At 38.4% G+C, this 23404-nt stretch overlaps 1 protein-coding gene and 1 pseudogene across 4 annotated transcripts in view; both read left to right on the top strand.

Moving 5' to 3' along the window:
- Positions 1 to 23404, top strand: part of nap1l1 (nucleosome assembly protein 1-like 1) — a 119617-nt gene that overhangs the window by 62461 nt on the left and 33752 nt on the right. For all 4 annotated transcript variants that reach the window (XM_028818315.2, XM_028818297.2, XM_051919611.1 and 1 more), the window contains exons 4-5: positions 10647 to 10749; positions 17207 to 17348. In XM_028818315.2, coding sequence (XP_028674148.1) covers positions 10647 to 10749; positions 17207 to 17348 — 245 coding nt within the window. The remainder of the gene's footprint in view (positions 1 to 10646; positions 10750 to 17206; positions 17349 to 23404) is intronic.
- LOC114665598 (serum paraoxonase/arylesterase 2-like) lies at positions 2869 to 4286 on the top strand (annotated as a pseudogene).

Here is a 23404-nt window from a genome sequence, read left to right on the forward strand (position 1 = left end):
GACGTGGGGTCACTTGTGTCACTTTCATAAAAAGTGTGTCTGGACAAAAGGATTTGTATTTGCCCAGTTGTTAATGTAGTGTGCTGTGATTGTGAAGAGACTCCCTGTTGCACGGGAGGTACACTCATTTTTAGGTAAAGCAATGAATTTCACATTGCTCAAATTATCCAGCAGTTTAGCCTCTACATTGTTACAAAGTTTAGGCAACACATTTTGACTAAAATGCGGTCAGCCCAGCACTTTATATCTGGGTTTCAGTACGGTGAGCAAATCCTTAAGTATTCACATGAATATGTACATATTTTTTCATGTAACTTTTTCTTTCATGTTGGCTACCTTACGTTTGCGGCACCATTGCGGCTATGCACGATAGAGACAAGTTTGGGGAGCGGTAGTAACTTTTTAAAAGAGTGGCATTTGGACCTTGCACGGATTCTCGGAAGTGTATATTCTAGTATAGATTTATGGATAAGCCCTGCTCATGAAACGTTTTAAGATTTTGAGGTTTGATTGACATTTTGACTTTTACTATGCCCTACAATGAAGTTTACTTACAGTATTTGACTAAGCGTCTGTTAGATTTATTAAACTTGATGCTATTGTGACATGTGCATATTCATTAATATTCAAGCTGTTTTTGTTAGGGTAATTTGCAACTCTAAATAGGACTTGAATAATTTCCTTTTGGATTTTTTTTGTGCAGATGAATGCATTCATTAATTCTTAATATTTTTTGTTTACTGCCAGTACTTTATATAAGCAACCCTGCCATGAATCCAAAGCTACTGATCATTTTGAAAATCTTTTTTTGCAAATATTCCTAAATTAAAGCCATACAGTTGCTCCTACCAGCTTGCATATTTAGTTTGCCTAAAGGAATTTTTTAATTTGGAGACAATGTAACAACTCAATCATTAAAGTGCCACATTTATTATTTTTTATATTTCTGGTCATCATAGAAGTTGAAACTCCAATAGTAGCATTTTCAAAAAATTTTAGCTTGTTTGCTAGTTGCTACTCTGACAAGGTGTCCAGGAGCCTGTGAGTGCTTTTCTTGTTTCATTGTTTTCTAGTAGAGTTTTGCTTATTATTGGCATATAGTTATGACCAGTATGTTTGTTTGATTTCATCGTTAAGTGCATTGATGTATTTTAAGGGGGCAGTGGCATGCCTGTGTGGTGGTGGTTTTTTTTTTTTTTTTTTTGCTGTACTGACTTTGGACACAAGGCTGCCATATCTGCTCTCCAGCATTCTGTGTATGGAATGCAATCAAATCCTAGCTGTGTGGTAGCATCACACAGGAATGTGCCTTTTGTCATTTTTGCTGCACTGACCTGTCAAGCATACACCTGACCTAATGTAACCTACCCTATGCCAACGTAACATTAACATAATGCATATGTCACATTTCATTTTCTACTGATTTGGGCATGATCAACTGGCTCATAGTGACAGACTCCTCAGATTATTTTTTGAAGTCTATAAATCCAAAAAACTCCTAGGCATTAAACTCTGAATATGCTTTCCTCCTGATTGTGCAGAAGGTGTAAAATAGCAGTAGCTATTCTATAATCCAATTTCTTTGGCTTGAATTATTTTAGTTTTACCAATGCTCTTGCCATTATCTGTTGTCATGGGAAAGTTAAATCTTTTTTTTCTTTTTAAAGGCAGTTTAAGCAACCCTAAGTCAAATTTTAATGAGGCCAGTGCTATGCAAGTCCTGTTTGATGTTGGACTTTTTAGATGACGGCTTGGAGGCGCCAGTCATCTGAGGGCTACATCTGCAGGAGGTGGCAGCTGATTCAGCACTTCAGCATGCTGAACTGGAGAAGGTGGTGGCTGGCCAGCGTTGCAGTAGAGAATTGGTGGACCGGGCTCAGGTGTCCTTTAGAAAGATAGTGTGCACCCCTAAGATGGTGCGGGAGGAGATTCTAGTCCAGTAGAGAGAGGTGGGTCACAGTCACAAGGCGCAAGATAAAGGGTGCACACTGTCTGGGGCATCAACCTCAGAATTAGAAGTGTCGAACCGTTTTCCGGTCCTTGAGGAACTGGACAGGTGTCTGATTCTGATGTGGTAGGCAGGGATGAGGATCCCCAACGGGCTACCTCAAAACTAGTTCCCAGAAAGAAGCACAGGTTTACTCCAGAGACTCTCGCACAGTGTGTTGCCTTATGGGAGCATAGGCAGGAGATCTTCTTGGAAGGGTGGATAGGCTCTTGGCCAGAGTGGGGATGAATCCAGTTGTCATTGTCCATGTTGGAACAAATGACATGCGTAAAGGGTAGTCTGTCAGTTCTGCAATCTAAATTCAAAGAGTTAGGTGCCAGACTGAATAGCAGACCTAACAGGATAGTCTTCTGTGAAGTTCTGCCTGTGCCACTCACCACTTCAGGTAAGATTGAGGAGATTAGAAGGCTTAATGTAAGGCTCAAATTTTGGTGCAGGGTAGAAGGGTGTAGGTTTATGGGGCATGGGGACTCCTTTTGGAACAGATGGTACCTGTTCCACCCTGATGGGTTACATCGGAACTGGAGGGGCACCAGTGTATTGGGGAGGCATATGTGTAGATTAGTTGAGGATTTTTTAAACTAGGATATGGGGCTTTGGGTGCAGGGGGTTTAGGACAGGACAAATTTTAGAACTATACATGGAGGAACAAATACTGTAGAAATAAAAATGTGTAGTAATGTAAATTCTAACCCAACATTTAAATGTGGCAGGAGTAACACATTTAAAATAGCTTACCTTAATGCTAGAAGTATCAAAAACAAGGCAAGTGAGTTGAAGTTGTATGTAGCAGAGCATATTTATATTATAGCAGTAACGGAAACCTGGCTAAATAACAAAGGTGGGGATGAACAAAACAAAGTTTGCAGAAGTTGTGAGACACTGGAGGAGGAAAATGGGCAGAGTGATTATTTTAGTTGCATTTTTTGGTATTTTACTTGCACTATTTGCGGCGAGCTTTATCACTTTTTAGGAGTAGAATCTGGGCTACTAGGGAATTAAAACAAAATCATCTTCCCAACTGTCAGTACCTTAAAGGAATTGCATATGGATCAGAAGATATTGCCATTCTACCAAATGGACTGGCATTGATCAGTTTGGGGCTGAAATATCCTTTATCACAAAACTTTGCTCCTGATGTACCAGGCAAAATGTTTGTTCTGGATTTGCAGGGGGATGTCCTAAAACCAGCTGAACTCCGAATCAGCCATGGATTTGACATGCAGTCATTTAACCCACATGGAATCAGCACCAATATTGATCATACAGATGACACTGTGTACGTGTTTGTTGTCAATCGTCTTCTCCCTCAATTTATAAGTCAGATTGAACTATTCAAATTCCTTGAGGACAACTCTAATTCACCTGAAAACTATAAAGCATGAATTGCTGCTTAATGTGAATGATATAGTAGCAATTGGACCAGAGACTTTGTATGCTTCTAGTGATCACTACTTTACAGATTCAGTTTTACGTATTTTTGAAAAATTTTTTTTGGTTTGGCATGGTGTAAAATTATCTGCTACAGTCCAGGAGAAGTGATAAATGCTGCAGCAGACTTTGGGGGTGCAGATGGAATTAACATCTCTCCTGATGGAAGATATATTTATATTGCTGACTTTCTTGATAGCATTGTGCATGTATTGGAGATTCAAGACAACAAGACTGACTCGTGTGAAGGCAATTCACATTGGCAGTTTACCTGATAATATTCATGTAGATCATGAAACTGGAGACCTGTGGATTGGATGCCACCCCAATGGTTGGAAATTTGTTTTATAATAAGGATGATCCTCCAGGTTCTGAGATCTTGCGAATTAAGAACATTCATTCTGAAAAGCCAGTAGTGACCCAGGAGTATGCAGACAATGGCAGTGTGATTCAAGGATCATCAGTTGCTGCGAACTACAAAGGAAAAGTCCTCATTGGGACAGTCTTTCATAAAGCCCTGTGCTGTGATTTACATTAGTCAAATGATTAGTACACAATATACTTTTTCAATGTGAAGGGTTGGGGATGGTGGGTAAGTGTTCATGTTCAAGCTTATCAGTTAGTGAGAATCAGTTTAACTTCATTGGCTATATAATTTTCAGATTTTTGAATATCCCATTTCTTTGAATTGAGAGATTGCAGTATACATTATTACACAAGAATAATGCAGTCGAAGCAAGACATTTTTTGCCCTTTGTGCATCTGAATGTAATTTGATCCTGCTGTTCCTTCTTTTCTATGCAATATGTGTAAAACTGTAACAATGTCCTACACTTACACTCATGTCACTGTTAATTTTAAAATTACACTTCGTCCTAGTTTAGTCAATATTACTAAAGTATATTTATTTACAATAAATATAAAGTGTTTTACATGGATTTTTTTTTTTTTCAAACCTCAATAATATATTTAATTTACAACGTAAAATTCTCAATGTACCAAGCACATTTCCGTAAATAAATATGTGAATGCTTATAAGCTGTTAACATTATTTATAATTCCTATAAAGCAGTTTTTTCCTTTTTTTTTTTTTTTTTTTAAATTAATAAAATCCTTGCTCTAAAAAAAAAAAAAAAAAAGGGATACACATTTTAGGAAGAGTAGACAACACATAAAAGGAGATGGCGTTGCTGTTTGTCGAACAGAATTTAAATGCAAGTCTTCTTCAGTTGGATGATGAGCCCCATCTTAGTGAGGACATGTGGCTTTGCCTGGAAAGCATTAGGGAAGGAGGCCTTATTTTAGTGTGTTATAGACCACCCAATGCAGACAGTGATTTCAAACTTTTTTTGTAATATTAAAAAGGCAAGTTTGCAGGGGGATATTATAGTTATGGCGGGACTTTAATTATCTGAGTATTAACTGGAATAACCTTGTAAATGGCGGAGCACGAGCAGGTGTTTTTAAAAGTAATCAGCGACTGTTTGTTTTTTTAGCACAAAAACACAGTATGGTAAAGCACCAATGCGGGGTGAAGTTTATCTGGATTTAGTATTTTGTAATCGGGATAGAATTGGGGGTGTAGAGGTGATTTGAACCACTAGGGTCAAGTGACCGTAATATAATACAGTTTTCAGTGCTGTGCAAGGGTGCGCATGCAAAGACTAAAACTTAAGTTTTAAGTTTGGTAGGGCAAATTTTGAGCAGATGCTGCAAAGTCTAATGAGAATACATTAGACTGGGATAAGCTTTCAAGTGTGGAGACAGTCAAGGATCAGTGGGACAGCTTTAAAAATGTTTTACGTATAATGTAGGACAGGTACATACCAAAATTTGGAATTAATAGTAAACCTTTAAAAGTTCTACAGTGGGTTAATAAAGATCTTAAAATGAAGCTGCCAGTGGATAGAACAGCTGTATAAGGCATACAAGACTAATACCATTTATAAAAAATCTCTGATCATATATATGTGTGTATATATGTGTGTATATATGTATGTATGTATGTATATATATATATATATATATATATATATATATATATATATATATATATATATATATATATATATATATATATATATATATATATATATATATATATAATAATAATATCCATATTACTAACCGAAGGTTGTAAACCGGATGGGCGCAGGGCTCACCGGATGTACGGAAACCCCAAAGGTCCATGCTGTGACAACGCGCGCGCCTACAACGTGCTTGCGAAAGGAGTCACGGCTCGAACCAAAGGGCTCACCAACTAACAAACGACAATATTCAGCACATATTTCAATCGCATGGCTCACCGGATGTACGGCATCCCCGGATGTACGGAATCCCCAAAGGTCCATGCTGTGACAACGCGCGTGGCTCAAACCAAAGGTCCATGCTGTGAGCGCGCCTACAATGCGCTTGCGAAAGGAGTCACGGCTCAAAAACGAAACGAGTCACGGCTCAAACCAACTAACAGAAACGACAATATTCAGCGCATATTTCAATCGCATTCCAGTATTACAGTACGGAAACCCCACACGTCCACACTACACAGCATATGTACGCTGGCACCTACAACGCAAGCGCCTATACGGTAATAATAAGCCACAGAAAACAGACAAGAGCAGATGGATAAACACAATAAGCGAACGCTCCGCATTAAACGTAAGTGCCATTATAATTCATAACTGTAAACGACGTATAGCTAACGGAGTCACGGCTCCAAAAAGAAACGGCTGAATTAACGGAAATACACGATCCCGCATGGATAGACACAATGAATGCAGGTGCCTACAAAGCGCTTCTACACTGAAATATTTCATACATATATGTGCGACAACTCAACATTAATAACAATTACACTTCTATTATATGTACGTACATTAATAAATATATTGTAATTACATGTATTTCATTAAATCCATAACCTCCCAAAACGATCCCACCCTCCATCGTATGTCATCCCTCCAATGATTATATGAAACACAGACTGATTGCCGTGCCTTCATATACATACATATATATTTATTTAATTACATCCATAGCCTCCCACAACACTCCCACCCTCCATCTGTCATCCCTCCAACGATTATATGACAGAGTGATTGCCATGCGTTTATTTGCGATTCGTTAGAGAATCTGGGGTTTACTGGTAATATAATATATAATATAATTGAATGATGTATGACCAAGCGCTATGGAAATTACATTGAGAACAAAGTGGACGCTGGGAGGCACGGAATGTTGGGCTGCTCTGCCGGGTCGAGAGCTTCAGTTTCGGGCAGCTTCCTCTCTTCTCGCACTGTTTGTGAGAGTTCAAGTGCCCCGTCGGCTCCTGGGAGAGTGGAAATCTTTGCAAATGAGTGTAATCGGCGCCATCGAAGCAGGACTTTTTGTAAATTGCCCTGCACGACTACTTACTGTCCCTTAAGGTGAGTTCGGGTCACTAAAACCCCGCTACATTCAAGGTTGCTTTTGTTATCAATTATTTTAAGAAGATGGAGAGTTTACATCTAAGATGTACAGACTTCTTCATGTAAAGTGTTGGACTTGGGAATTGTTTGGACCTTCTGCCCGTTAAGCATGGAAGGGCAGCGTCCACATTTATCAGAATTATTTTTTCTCTTGAATCACAGGCACATAGTGCAAGGTTGTCAGGCGCTGTAATTCCTTTTTGTATTCGGTGCTCTTGCTCCAACAATTAACCTGTTCCACGTCATCCCTCCATAGGCACGCGATGACGTGAATGTGTCTGCAAAAAGTGGCGTCTCCTGCCCTGCAAAAATACTTTAAAAGTCGATCAGCCGGCGCACGCACGCACGCGTAGCTGTGCCGGCTTTGAGACGGTGACTGCACTTCTGCCTTAAGTGAAAGTAAGCACTTTTAATTTTTTTCCCTCCTTCCCGGGATCCCTTTTATAGACCGCGGCAAACTAATATTAAGTTGCTTCGCACTTTCTTTTGCATGTATAGGGTTATGAGGTCGCGGGAGGCACGCACAGGAGTGGAGGACCGACAGTGCCATCCCGGCCGGTTAATGGCAGGGCCGTCTCTGCAGTCTACACGAGACCTGCCGTGACGCTCCCCAAAAGGTGCTCATATCGTCGGCAAAGACGTGTCTCTATGCTATATAAAAGAAAAAGGCAAATTTCCTTTTATCCCAAACCAAAGCCTTTAACACTGCAGAGGACACAAAACTAATTTTCTTTAATTGCTGGTAATGCCAGTAAGGCACATTACCACAGGCAGAAATTTGGACGTTCACATAGAAAATATAATTTCTATACCACAGCGGTTGTGTGGCGCCTTTCAAAAGGGATCTGCTACTGAGAGATGATCCAAATACATTTTAGCTGCTGTTAGTACTACTTACCTGCTGTGTTATACCGCCTTTAAAATGTAGTTTACCCGAAACCACTTCAGTAGTGCTCAATGTATCTTTCCTTATTAAAATAATGTGTTACTGTTGAATAAGTTATAGACTACATTTTTTTTTTCCCTTGCACTCAGTGAGCGTAGCCACTGGGTAATCAGCTATATATAATATATATATATATATATATATATTACACACATACAGTGGGTATGGAAAGTATTCAGACCCCCTTCAATTTTTCACTCTGTCATATTGCAGCCATTTGCTAAAATCATTTAAATTAATTTTTTCCCTCATTAATGTACACACAGCACCCCATATTGACAGACAAAAAAAAGAATTTTTTAAATTGTTGCAGATTTATTAAAAAAGGACCATGTGATATTTCAGTTTTTCTAAGTATTCAGACCCTTTGCTCAGTATTTAGTAGAAGCACCCTTTTGAGCTAATACAGCCATGAGTCGTCTTGGGAAAGATGCAACAAGTTTTTCACACCTGGATTTGGAGATCCTCTGCCATTCCTCCTTGCAGATCCTCTCCAATTCTGTCAGGTTGGATGGTAAACGTTGGTGGACAGCCATTTTTAGGTCTCTCCAGAGATGCTCAATTGGGTTTAAGTCAGGGCTCTGTGACTGTTCTTGAATGGCCCAGCCAGAGTTATTGTGAAGCCACTCCTTCGTTATTTTAGCTGTGTGCTTAGGGTCATTGTCTTGGAAGGTAAACCTTCGGCCCAGTCTGAGGTCCTTAGCACTGTGGAGAAGGTTTTTGTCCAGGATATCCCTGTACTTGGCCGCATTCATCTTTCCCTCGATTGCAACCAGTCGTCCTGTCCCTGCAGCTGAAAAACACCCCCACAGCATGATGCTGCCACCGCCATGCTTCACTGTGGGGACTGTATTGGACAAGTGCCTGGTTGTCTCCACACATACCGCTTAGAATTAAGGCCAGAAAGTTCTATCTTGGTCTCATCAGACCAGAGAATCTTATTTCTCACCATCTCAGAGTCCTTCAGGTGTCTTTTAGCAAACTCCATGCGGGCTGTCATGTGTCTTGCACTGAGGAGAGGCTTCCGACAGGCCACTCTGCCATAAAGCCCTGACTGGTGGAGGGCTGCAGTGATGGTTGACTTTCTACAACTTTCTCCCATCTCCTGACTGCATCTCTGGAGCTCAGCCAAAGTGATCTTTGGGTTCTTCTTTACCTCTCTCACCAAGGCTCTTCTCCCCCGGTAGCTCAGCTTGGCCGAATGGCCAGCTCTAGGAAGGGTTCTGGTCGTCCCAAACGTCTTCCATTTAAGGATTATGGAGGCCACTGTGCTCTTGGGAACCTTAAGTGCAGCAGAAATTTTTTTGTAACCTTGGCCAGATTTGTGCCTTGCCACAATTCTGTCTCTGAGCTCTTCAGGCAGTTCCTTTGACCTCATGATTCTCATTTGCTCTGACATGCATTGTGAGCTGTAAGGTCTTGTATAGACAGGTGTGTGGCTTTCCTAATCAAGTCCAATCAGTATAATCAAACACAGCTGGATTCAAATGAAGGTGATCTCAAGGATGATCAGAAGAAATGGAAAGCACCTGAGTTAAATATGAGTGTCACAGCAAAGGGTCTGAATACTTAGGACCATGTGATATTTCACTTTCTTTTTTAATAAATCTGCAACAATTTCAAAAATTCTTTTTTTTGTATGTCAATATGGTGTGTTGTGTGTACATTAATGAGGGGAAAAAATTAATTTAAATGATTTTAGCAAATGGCTGCAATATGACAAAGAGTGAAAAATTGAAGGGGGTCTGAATACTTTCTGTACCCACTGTATATATAATATAAAAAAATTTTTAAAAGATTTTTTTCGAGGCCTGCGAGACGAGAGTATTGCCATGATATTTTTAAGTCACGCCCACCTAGGAACCATTTTCTAACAAGACCACGGTACTCTCACCTCTCAGTCTTGTGAATGATTTTGTCAGACACACTTCCTGTTCTCTCAGCTCTTATAAATTTTAATGTTTTCCTCACTTTAAATTCCCAATTAAAGACTTATGTCCAAATCTTATTGAAAACCCTTCGTGGTGAAATTCATCGACAGAAAAAATGAGTACATGGGCAATCCTAGCACCTAGGAACGAAGTCAAACGAATTCATGCTAAAAAAGTTGATCGGAAACCCATCAAAATGGTTGAATGCATATCAATAGACTATGCTGAAACAGCTGGTGGTGATCGTGTGGAAGGTAAAAACTACTTACAATATCATGAAGAATACCTATAACCATTAACACCGTTCGGTCTTCCACCGCACGAATTACTGTAGAAAGGATGTAACCAAGAAAGGTAATGTAGTACATCTTCCGCAGATAACGATAAACAACAAAGGAGATCTTGATATGCCATTTGTGTTAAAACGTTAAGTTTCCCATTAGAATAGCTTTTGCAAAGACAATTAACAAATCTGATAGCCACACATTCAAAAAAGTTTTATTTAATAGAGAGAAAGAAACGAAATTCCATCATGGGCAGTTATACGTTACGTGGATGCAAATATAACGCTTCACATGAAAATTAAAATCTGTTTAAATTGTACATCCACATCCCCATATGCGAGCGGCAGACCTGCAAAAAGGCTGGCGTGTAGCGTTGGCCATTGTGTTGGCAAGGAAAGTTGAGCAGGGGGGCAAAACCTCCTAGTGTGTGTATGTATGTATTTGTATGTATGTATAGAAACTGTTTTTAGGATCAGAGAGTATGAGGCTGTACTGTTTGTGCTAATTGATTAGTGTGTAATACATTGGTTCAGTTTTATCTAATGTGTGTTTTATAAATATATAAATTCCTGTTTTTAGCTCGTCAGCTGACAGTCCAGATGATGCAGAACCCACAGATTCTAGCTGCTCTTCAAGAAAGGCTTGATGGACTGGTGGGGTCTCCTTCTGGTTACATGGAAAGGTATAGTAGTATTTATTTATTTTTTTAAATAAGTTTAAAAATACACTGAAAATACCTAGCTTTTTAAAGTAGTTTACATTTCTTGAAATAACAAAACATGGACATTGTGGTTTTTTTTTTTCTCTTTACAGACTCTTTCATATATGTATGAAGCTCTATTCAATAAAACGAACAGTTTGAGTTTGGACAGTGAGCTTATTAAAGTTGCTTACATTTTTAATTTTAAAAAGAAAAGGCAATTTCAAATTGCTGCTTTAACATTAGGCTTTCAGCTTAACAGCAAAATTTTTTACTTAATAAACTAAACTTATTAAACACGTGTTAGCCTTATGTCTTCTCGATAAACCTCTTGTGGACATTTGATACATTTGTGCCTCTTTTAAAGATTTATGTGGTTTTTGTGTGTCATTTTGGTATAAAGCAAGTAGTGCATGTTAAAATGGTAATCCATATTTATAATTCAGACACCTGAAGAATAACGAATGTCTAGCAGGTACACTGAAGAAAAACACACCTGTATAAATATAGTAAATGTATTCATAGTATATGTTTAAGCACATTTAAGCAGTGTTTAATTACCAATATCAATTAGAGAAATGTTTTTTTAATTAAGCTTTGTTTCCTACAGGTACTACATAGAAGTTAATATGACAAGAGTGTAATTATGAGAATTGTTTTCTTTAATGCCGTATTATAAATTCATATTTTTGTACATATTTTCATAGTTGAAATATGTATTTTAAGGAAACTACATTTTAGTGTTTTTATAGTGTAATAAGCCTACAGTGTTTCATTTTATTGATTTTAAAAACTGAAGTTAACTTCTGTGGTCTCCTTTGGTATTTTTATAGTTAAAATAAAAATATAAAAAGTTAACACTTTTTAATATAGGACATAAGGCTTCTATGTGTCTGGTTATGCAGGAGCTTATTGTACTTTTTTTGGGAGTAAAAAAAATCTGAATCTGCCTATCTAGTAACATGAAAATGGTGATCGGTATTGGCCTTAAAAATGTGATCAGAGCATTGAATTAGAATTTGGCTCTACCTGTATATTGCACCTACACCTGAAATTTTGCAGGGTTTCTGAGACTGGGTGAAGTACAGGAGCGGCATTAAGTGTTGTTTACCTTGTGTTATCATCTTCACTGGTCATTTCTGGCTGAAAAAAACGATGTTTTATTGGAATTTCAAATTGTTTAAAACTTGCCTCATGTTTCCTGTGTCATGCCACATTTACACATTGTTGTATGCACAGACCACACATAAAATGTATGTATTTCAAATCGCGGTATTTCATTTACCTATTTAATTCCTTTCATTTGCCAGATAACACTTCAAACTTGAGCTGTGAGAATTGTAGCTGTGTGATGCCTTCATCTGGCTGAATAGATGGTTGAGTGCAGGCTGCATGCTTCTAATTGACACATTTTTGAAAAACAAAAGCAGTTATCGTCAGATAATTGCAACAGTGAAAAAGAACTATGAGCTTCTTGGCGTTATGTCAAAAGTTTAAGGAGGTCATGGACAATTAAATTTCGTAGGCTTCAGGGATTCTAGTGTTAAATGCAGACACTTGCATTAAACAGACATCAAAGGTTTGAAGCTAATATCGGCCACAAAATCTAACAAACCAGAGCTATTATCTTTGGACACAATTTGTCCCAGTAAGGTTTATCTATTCATCACACTGTAAAAATGTGGGTTTGGCCCAAATGTATCCGTTTGGATAAAATTACCTTGCCAGTCCAGATATTATCATCAACTAATAGCTGTTGAAGCATTGGCCATTCATTTTTGTAATACATCGGAGATGAATGGTATTATCAGAGAAGGACTCAAACAGAAAATGTTACTATATGCAGGTGAAATATATATCCGTCATACTGACAAACCCGTTTACCAATAGTCCTTAACACATGAGCAGATTTAAAAAGTTATCTGCTTTCAAAATTAGTTTGGATAAGTGTGCTTTTTCCAGAGAACTGTCCGGCACACTAGATCTATCTGTTCATTTTATCAAAACAGTGTAAATGTTTAGGGGTAAACGTTGCTTGTAAATTTTTTTTTTTTTCTCCCCTTAACACAATTTTGGTAACAGCAGGGAAAATGTCAAATAAGATTTAACAGATGGTCTGTCCTCCATTCTAAATTAGCAATGAGAATTAGTACTGTAAAAATGAAATGACATTCTTAAGCTTATATTTCTATTACATATCATCCCTATATACATCAACAAATCATTCTTTAAGGAACTAGACTTGATTATAACCTATCTGAAACTGGCGACATTCACACATTAAAAAGTTGACTCCACAAAAATGTTATGCAGAAGGAGAAGTGACCACTACAATTAATTATGTATTGCTGGGTGGTGAATGTAGTCTCTCTCTCTCTCGATGGTTTGACATCCCATGAGACAGAAGGACCCCTGCTGTACAGGCTTTTAAATGATTGATGCGCAGAAGCAGCACAAAACCAGTAGCTGATCCGTCCGCTTCTCCTTATTGTGCGTTCAGCATCTCCCCCCCCCCCCGACCCCTTCACAGTGTAAGCAGGAGATACGAAGTGGCAAGAACACAGCGTTCCTCCGGGGTGGGGGGGTTGAGCGAAGCGATCGAGACCTGATCATCTCGGAGACACTTTGACACGCGAGACTAGACATTACAACCTTAGGAAGCAAAGCCCATGAGAACGGTGACTTTTGCATGTCACACCCTATTTACAAACAATTTAAAACCAAGCGCACGGACATCTAACCTAGCAGTTGTTGGAATGCTTTTGGCAGACACAATTCATGTGCACCCAGCTCTTAAAACGACAAGCAGAACACAGCTCGCCTGCAGCAGCTGCAGCTGCAGCAAGCTAGCAGATGATCCGAGCGTATCTCCTTAGCATGCGTTCAGCCTGCCACCCTTCAACACTAGCGGCAGAGATGCAAAATGGCAATAGGACAGCTGCTGTACAGACTTTTAAATGATTGGCACAAAATGTGACAAGCAGAATATGCAGCAGCAGCAAGACAGCAGCTGAACCGACCGCATCTCTTAAGCGTCCGTTCAGACCCCCACCCCTTCACAATGCGAGCACCATTATACGTCCTGCGAGAAGGATTTAACCACACCCGGGGCAGGAAATAAAGGACAAATAATTGTTTTTACAAAAGTTTTAAAGTGAAAGTAATGCATATGTAACAATTCCCATGAAAAGAACAATCTTTTTAATTTGTTTTTCCGGTAAACCAAACCCAGGGAATGGGCGAGCGATGCAAGCAGGGGGCAGAGCCCCCTAGTTTAAAAAAAAAAAAAAAAAAAAGCACAAATTAATTTACACCAGCCTTGTCAGCAATGGAAATTTAAATTTTCCTCTACTCTTTATACAGTATGTCCCACCTTGTGTCCCAACAAATTCTAACTTTCTTCACCATGCCAATAATCCAGTCATCCACCAGTATGTCAGAATATATAGAATGTCATATTAGGTAGAGAAGCTTTCATCTGTTGCTCCTCTTCACAATAATCGCCTTTTTCAACTCTCTCAAACCTACAGTATTTAATCTTTGGAAAACGTTTGGTATTAGGATACTTAGAACTGTATATAGGTAATGTATTTACATCTTATGAACATTTATTCTTCAAATTTAACTTTCTGCCGACACAATTTTTCCACTATTTTCTATTTAGAAACTTTGTTGAACCTTTCCAGTTTATATTTATTTGCTTAGCAGACCGCTTTATCCAAAGCATCTTACAAAAGAGGTAAATCTCTCATATATATATATATATATATATATATATATATATATATATATAAAAAAAAAAAAAACCTGGGATGAGACGTAACTTTGCGAGTGAAGTGAGCAGGGGGCAAAGCCCCCTAGTAATCAAATAACATTAGACTAGGGCATTTGTTCAGCCAAGTGTAATAGGACATGTAGCAAAATTTGATTGCCACAAATGTAAAGGTGTAAAAACCCTTACATTTACAATCGTATATTACAATCAATAGAGCAATTAAACTTAAATTGCACTGTGACATTATATTCTTAGTTTTTTTTTTTTTTCTTTTCAGTTAGACATTCACAGAACAAATGGGTATTCATTCACTTCTTAAATACATTGAGGGAGTCAGCAGTACAGATTGAGGTGGGCAGCCCATTCCAGCAACTCTGAGCTATACATGAAAGAGCCTTGATGCTACAGTACATCTGGAAAGTATTCACAACGCATCACTTTTTCCATTTTTTGTTATGTTAGCCTTATTCCAAAATGGATTAAATTCATTTTTTTCCTCAGAATTCTACACACAACAAATTTGCAAATTTATTAAAAGTAAAAAAACTGAGAAATCACATGTACATAAGTATTCACAGCCTTTGCTCAATACATTGTCGATGCACCTTTGGCAGCAATTACAGCCTCAAGTCTTTTTGAATATGATGCCACAAGCTTGGCACACCTATCCTTGGCCAGTTTCGCCCTTTCCTCTTTGCAGCACCTCTCAAGCTCCATCAGGTTGGATGGGAAGCGTCGGTGCACAGCCATTTTAAGATCTCTCCAGAGATGTTCAATCGGATTCAAGTCTGGGCTCTGGCTGGGCCACTCAATGACATTCACAGAGTTGTCCTGAAGCCACTCCTTTGATATCTTGGCTGTTTGCTTAGGGTCGTTGTCCTGCTGCAAGATGAACTGTCGCCCCAGTCTGAGGTCAAGAGCGCTCTGGTGCAGGTTTTCATCCAGGATGTCTCTGTACATTGCTGCAGTCATCTTTCCCTGGTGGTATTGGCCTGGTGATGACCGGTGCCTGGTTTCCTCCAAACATGACACCTGGCATTCACACCAAAGAGTTCAATCTTTGTCTCATCAGACCAGAGAATTTTCTTTCTCATGGTCTGAGAGTCCTTCAAGTGCCTTTTGGCAAACTCCAGGCGGGCTGCCATGTGCCTTTTTTTACTAAGGAGTGGCTTTAATCCATTTTGGAATAAGGCTGTAACATAACAAAATGTGGAAAAAGTGATGCGCTGTGAATACTTTCCAGATACACTGTACATAGAGGTGGCATAGACCAGAGTGGACGAGAAGGAGCATAGCACTTCACCAGTGTCTCCATATACTCAGATGCTGACCCATTAATTACTCTGTGGGCAAGCATCAGGGATTTGAACTTAATGCATGCTGATTCAGGGATGTATGCCAATGTAGAGACCTAAAGAGAGGAGTGACATGTGCCCGTGTCTGCTGGTTAATTTTCCATACCTCCCACCCATTTCTATTCCAGAGGAAAAACTGATCAGTCTTTAAGACTCGGACGGCATCTTAATAATATATAAAAGCCTCTTAAAGAATCTTCCCTTCAACAATCCTAGGTTATGGCATAAAAAGGAACCATTTAATATCTCAGAAAAGGAGTTGAAGTCAGCCATACATAGAATGCACTCTAGGTTTATATGTATAATTAGCACTCAATAATTCAACATAATCTTTCATTGATCACATTTCTTATCTAAAGTTGTTAAATGTATCCATAGCAAGATCTAACACGTGAGTATTATAATCTAGCTCCAGCCTTGTCTCTTCACATTTTTGGAGTGTACCAAATTAACAGTTTTGGATGAAAATCTTTAAGTACTGCTCAGACAACCTTGGTGTTATAATCACTCATGACTCATTAATTAGCTATATCAGTTTGTCCATTTTATTGGTGGTGGATCTGATGTTTGTGCAAAAAATGCTGGGCACTGGTGATTTGTGAGAGTATCTCTGGTAAGTAGGCCTGCCTGGCATCTACGTTTTTTTGTCTCCTGTATTTCCTCCGCCACCATCGCTTGCTGGAACCGATAACTCATGGAGAGCCAGATGCCTTGGCAATCTTTCATTTTCTTTCAAGTAAAGAAATTCACTTGTAACAACTTTTTCATGCTGTAATCCTGTGCACAAATGGTCCTGACCGCTATAATTAGGTTTTGTACTTCTAATCTTAACATTAACAATAAAAGCAATACACATACTGAGCACTGTAAAGAAAGGTGTTCAGGTGCTGTGTCTGTGCACGCTGCCATGAGATTCCGAATTAAATAAGATTAGATTTCCAGCAGACTGCTTGACTTAAGTGTTGCTCGTTTTTATTTTTGTTTATGCTAAGCAGTTTATTTCTAGTGTACATTATGGCGGCTTTGTGAAAGATTATACCAAGGGATGGTTATGCTAGGTTTCCTGCTTATATACTGCATATATAAGTTACTGCATAAGTTGTGGTCCTAAAGCATTAACTAAATGAAATTTGATCTTACCAATATTGCCCTATACCACCAATTAATACAAACATTAATCCGTTTTGTAGTAGAGAGAATTCTATTCTAAAATTTGTTACTGTTCTGGTTTATGGGGAAAGTGCTTTAGACAAGTGTTTTAGACCATTGTTGTGTTTTTAAAATAGTTTTTCATCATCTCCCTCTTCAGCTTACCCAAGGTTGTAAAACGAAGAGTTAATGCCTTGAAAAACCTTCAAGTTAAATGTGCAAAGATTGAAGCAAAATTTTATGAAGAAGTTCATGAACTGGAAAGAAAGTATGCAGCTCTTTATCAGCCACTCTTTGATAAGGTACGATAGTGGTCTGTTTTCAAATGTTTGTTTTTGCAATATTTTGCTGTGAAGATTTTTCTTTTCAGATTTGGGGCTTGGTAAAGCCAAACAAAACACTTTCTTGTAACCTTTGTTGTGCTCATTTAAAATATTCAGCTACTGTAGATATGTTTGACAAATGAGACCTGAAAGTAAATGCATATCATAAGGGTAAAAACAATATAAGTAGTTCTAGGATTACTTTTACCAGGAAATTTTAAAGTAATCCAGTTACAATTTGAGACCGATAATTAGTAATTTGTAACTAATACTTTTTTGAACACCTACTCTGATTGACCCTAAACTGTCACCAGTGTGTAAAATAGTTGTATGAATGTTATAAATTCATGTAAGTGCTCAAGAATCTATACACAACAAAGGATGCTATGGAAGAATAAATTAAATTGAACTGCACTGGAATCCTAAATCTCACCCTAGGTGTTCCATTGGGAAGGTGCAATACATATTCAAAGTTCATCTTTGTCCCAGAATTCTGTATTGCTCGATGCGTAGGTTTTTTTAATATACAGTATAATATGACAATTTCTGGGCATGTCCATACATACTTTGATAGAAGTGAATTCCTTTTTTGATAAAGATGAAATTGATTTAAAAAGTACAGCCAAGACCTCACTAGTGTTGCTAATGGCTATTACTGCTTGAAATTACATTTATTATTCATGTATGACTGCAAAGCCCAATTTTTAACAGACATTCCTTCAGTGTCCTAGTGGTGAACTGCCTTAGGTGGTCTTTGGTAATCTTAAATGCTAATTGGTTATTTGAGAAACCTATGTAATTACATTAGCACTGCTGAAATAAATTATCCTGTTGAATTGGGTTGCAAGATAAATTGTATATGTAAATAAGATATTTAAATAGTTTTTCATGTGATTGCCAAGAAACTGGCAATTTTCCTGCAAAGGCGTCTTGCTGTCTTGAGTGAAGAGGGCAAACTGAATCTAACCAGAATAGGAAAAGAAGGGGAAGGCCCATATGCACACAAGTGGACAAGTACTGTACATTAGAGTTGGTAGTTTGAGAAACCAAATGCCTTACAGTTCCTCTGTTGGCTTCTTCCTTTTAAATACACTAAATACCAGTGTCCTCTGCAACAGTGAAAAGATGACTCTAAGATCACCTTTGCCCTTTTCTCTGAAGACAATACTATTCACCTTTTGTATAAAATCAGTTTCTTGGCAGTCAGTCACATGGAATAATTCATTCTGTAAAAAATAAAATAGACTGACATGTTTACTGAGAAAAATGTTTCATTTTGGCCATTTTTTTTTTTTTAACCCACAATTGAGATTTAGGAATGCCAGTACCTTGCATCCCAAGTCAACAGAATATTTGGGAAACATTTGCAATTTAGAACCAATTAATGAATTAGCATTTAAAGTAATTAAGGATAAGCTAACTGAGCTAATCATTAGAACACTGAAGGAATGGCTGTTAAAAATGGGGTATTATGTGAATAATAAAATTCAGTATTTTCAAATAGTTGGCCATTAGCAAACTACTAATGTTTTGGCTATAATGTTGATGATTTATTAAAAAAAAAAAAAAAAAAAACTTAAGATAATTTCTGGGTGTGCCCAAACGTGGCTGATGGATTTGAGTATGTGTGTACACACCTTATGTAGGTTGCACTGTCGATTTATACTACTCTGCCACTACCTGGTTTGCATCTCACTGGGCTTGTAGAAGTCCTATCCTATTATTGTACTTCTAAGTCTTGCCAGCTGTTTCAAATTACAATCCTTTATTGTGCTGCAACAAAGAAAAAAGCATAAACCATTTAATGTGAAATGCAGTTTAAAGTTGTGCTGTAATGTTCAGCAAATGCCATTAGGTTTTGTTATGCTTTAATATGAAACTGTATTTTCAAAAGTCTATGGCAATAACTGCAATAATCCCAGGCGAGCTGTCAAAATTGGCCTGTGAGATTTGCTTTGAGTTTATGTCTGCTGATATTGCCAAACCCCTTGTTGTATAAATAAACTGACATGAAAACATGAAGTTACTTTAAGCATTTTACAATTTATATTGGACTCTACAAAACATGCGAGCCTTCTTCCTTTAATTTTTCTGTTTTGGGACAGTCTACCCCTTCCTGTTGACTTAGCTTAGCTGATTTATCGCAGTTTCTGTAAACTTTAAATTTGTATACTACATAATCCCAACTCTTGAAGGCAAAGCTTTCAAAACCTGCTCGCATCTCTATATAAATGCATACAGCACCTTCATAATAGGGCATACTATATTACTTAAATCAAATGGCACACTAAAATTGTCATCTTGGTTTAATGCACATGCAAATCTGAATTTGTGATTTACCTGAAATTACAGTAATATTACTGTTAAATTTTCTGTAACATGGCAAAATGTCTAATGCAGTGGTCCCCAACTCTGGTCCTGGAGGGCCTCATTGGCTGCAGGTGTTCATTTTAACCCTTAGTGACCTGTTTTTTGCTGGTAATTCTTTTAAATTCATTTTAATTGACTTTTGAAGACTCTGACCCCTCAATTGTTTGTTTTTCCTTATTTTGCATCCAAACAATAATAACATACAAAATGAGTCAAAACATGACCAGCAAACTTTGTCCATCATACATTATTTGAAAATAAAGATGAAGGTATCAGGAATGTTGATCTGCTTAGGTCACCAAAACCTTTTAACAATGCCCTTATAGAAGTGAAAATCAACAATTTTGGAAATGTAAACTATTGCTTAATGAAAGCATCAACAAGCCATTGAATTAAACATTGGGTTTAATTAACAAAAAAAAAAATCTGTCCCTAATTAAGCAAATGGTTGGAGTGAAATTGAAGTTTCAGGCACTGACTTGGTCTTCTGTTGGCTCGCTCACTTCACATTTCATTTCTGTTTAGGTGCCATTTAAGGAAAGAAACAAATTCAGGGGAACAAAGTCAAAAAAGTTCATTAGCAGCAAAAACCGTGCACTAACTAAGAAAAGGGTTAGAATAAAACTTGCAGCCACTGAGGACCTCCAGGACTGGTGTTGGGGGACCCCTAGTTTAATGGGATCATTGTACAATTATGCATCACGTAATGACTGTCTGGGCAACATTCAGCTGCATATGTATATAGTCCCTTAAGATTATAATAGTTTACATTTTGCTCTCAGAGCAGGATTAATATATAATGGATGCAACTGGTTTCTGTACACGTGTACCTCATGTCTTTATATACAAAAATTGTGCTGCCAGTACTGTCTATTTTAACGTGACCTATCCCTACTTACATAAAAAGCTTACTTTATAACTATTTTGTATCTGCTCATAGGCAGTAATTATGTGTCGTTCGTGAACGAGCCGGCTCCAAGAGCAGATGATTTGAAGCGAACGAGAGTAGCCGATGCCCGTCGAGCAGAGCCGAAGGTTCAGCTGCTCCTGCTCAGCTCTGCTGAAAATCTATTTGGCAGGGGCGGGACTTATATGGGCGCACAGAACATTGGCTCATAATGCCAGCTCGTTCACGAACAACATATCTGACTAGGATCGTACCAATATGTGAAAGAAGGAAGGGGGGCAGACGCTTCGAAGACGGCGAGTTGGTACAGGCCAGGTACACAGAGCAACACTGTCGCTCTGTGTACCTGTCGCTGTGACAGACGAGGAGCCAGATTTAAATGCAAGTGCATCGTGAAGAAAAAAAGAAAAGTGAAGAAATGAGTGAAAGCCGAAAAAGAAGCAGCATCTGGCTGCATTTCAGTGATATTGGAGACTGCAAAGCTAAGTGCAGAATTTGTAATATGAAATTATCCGTTAGAGCAGGGTCAACAACAAACCTGCACAGACGTACAAGAACCACCCACCCATCCGTGCAACTGGAGGAGAGCGTGCCCTCTCTCCTGCCATCCACTGACCCTGGAAAAGAGCCAAGTACTTCTGCTGCAGCATCCACCGTCTTACCGAAAACTGCAGGTATAACACAGTCTTCAGTTCAAACCAAAATAAGCACATTTATTCCAAAACAAATGACGCCAAACAAACTAAGTGTCGATGAGGAGCTGGCTAAAATGATAGCTAGCGACTTTTAACCATTTTCCATTGTGGAGGACAGAGGATTTACAACTTTTGTACATGCCTTAAGCCCCATGTATGTTCTCCCTAGCAGAAAAACTTTGTCCCAAATAATTAATCCATAACTATATCTGAGGATGGAGTACAACACTGTGCTTTCAGAAACCACTGCTCTGGAAAAAAGGTAGCATTTAATGACAACAGAGCTGTGGATGAGGCATTTCAAAGAATAAGTGCAGCAGCAAGATGCAACCCCAGCAGCCTGTCTGCTCCTCCATCAAAGGTCCAAGAGGAAGAAATTGGAGCAGGGGTGTGTTCACAGGAACCACAAGCTTCTGCTGTGTGGAGGCTTTTTGACGAAAGAGCAACAGGAGACACTGCAAGGAGAAATCCCACAGCTGATGCTATGCTGGAGTTGAGGTCCTATCTTGAGGAGCCCCTCATCCAAAGATCTGAAGACCCACTGAGCTGGTGGGAGGCCAAGGCTGCAGTCTACCCACACCTGGTTAAGGTAATGGTAGGGAGACTCTGCATTGTCGCTACATCGGTCCCCTCAGAAAGAGTTTTCTCAAAAACAGGACAAATAATCACGGAGAGGAGAAATCGCATCAGCCCATCTAAGCTGAGGCATCTGGCATTTCAGAATGCCAACCTGGCCTAAAAACTTTTATTCAAAGAGTCATAGTGTTGTTGAGTTTGGCCTTTATTTAATTTGTTTGCTGTGTTTGATGTGGTTTTGTGTTAAGGTGTTCATTTAAAGCTTTTATTAAAATGTTAAACAATAGTAACTGTGTATTTATTGTAATGAAAAAATGCATAAAAATACGTAATGTCTGAAAACAATGAATAAGAAATTGCTTATACACAGACCATTCATAATTGCTTAATTAGGCTAAAATAAGCATCCAAGTGATACTAAACGAAGAGCCATTCGGGAGCTGTAAGAGCCGGCTCTTTAAAGGGAGCCGATCCAAAAGAGCCGAAGCTTTGAAAAGAGCCAGAGTTGCCATCACTAGTAAGCAGAAGCACCCAATCCTGCATACTGTGCGTCTCTGTAGCATTGTTTAGTCAAAGTATCCCATATAGCTTTCTTCAGTATTACATATGATTTGGTGTGTTTAGTAATTTCACTATTAATGAAGTCTGGTCTTTATTTGATGTAGTTTGATCAGCAGGTTGCATACAAGTCTGCAAAAGTAAAAAATTGCGCAGTGTGTGCTATAACGTGATCAACATTCTGAAATATGTAGATGCCTAGGCATTTTTATTTGAGGAATGCATCATCTTTAATATGTGAAAGTGTTAAAAGAAGTGTCAGCAGCCTCAAATGAAGTGAACTTGTTGAAAGAGAAGAGCTGACTCAAGTCCAAATCACTTGAGCCCAATGAGTCTTTTGCAGCTTGAATGACTAGAAAAGGGTACATTTTATTCTCTTTAGAGTGGCTAATAGCCAGGGTTTTAGTTTAGAAGTCTAAAATGTCATCCTCATTTGGCTTTAAGTGTTCCTTCTAGATGTAGCTTATTGGGAGCATTCTTCCACTTGCCAAGCTTTACCTCCTCTTGAATAATGAGAGGAAGATGAAACATTAAGTTCTTTATTTTATTACTGCAACCATGAAGGCCATCAAGCCACATGAACCTATTAGCATTGTGTGTCTGAACAGCAGGCAGTATTGTCACTGGCCAAGTATGAAATTCCTCTGAAGCAATGAGATGGTTTACTACTTCTTGGCAGAACTAGGTCAATAAAACCCTAATGACTAAGGTTAGAAGGGTTATTTGACACAAATGTTTTACAAAAACTGTCTCAAACCTGTAAACTATTGGCTGTAGCGGTACAGGGCATGTATATAATTTAAGTTCTAAAATGACCAGTTTGCACCAATGAACGACATTGGTAGCATTGTAGGACAGAGTGGGCATGCCCTTTCTGCTAGGCTTTATTGGTGCACCAGGCCTGTAAGGCAGAAGATTTAGCAGACATC

Source organism: Erpetoichthys calabaricus, chromosome 1 (genome assembly GCF_900747795.2).
Source record: "Erpetoichthys calabaricus chromosome 1, fErpCal1.3, whole genome shotgun sequence".
NCBI lineage: Eukaryota > Metazoa > Chordata > Cladistia > Polypteriformes > Polypteridae > Erpetoichthys > Erpetoichthys calabaricus.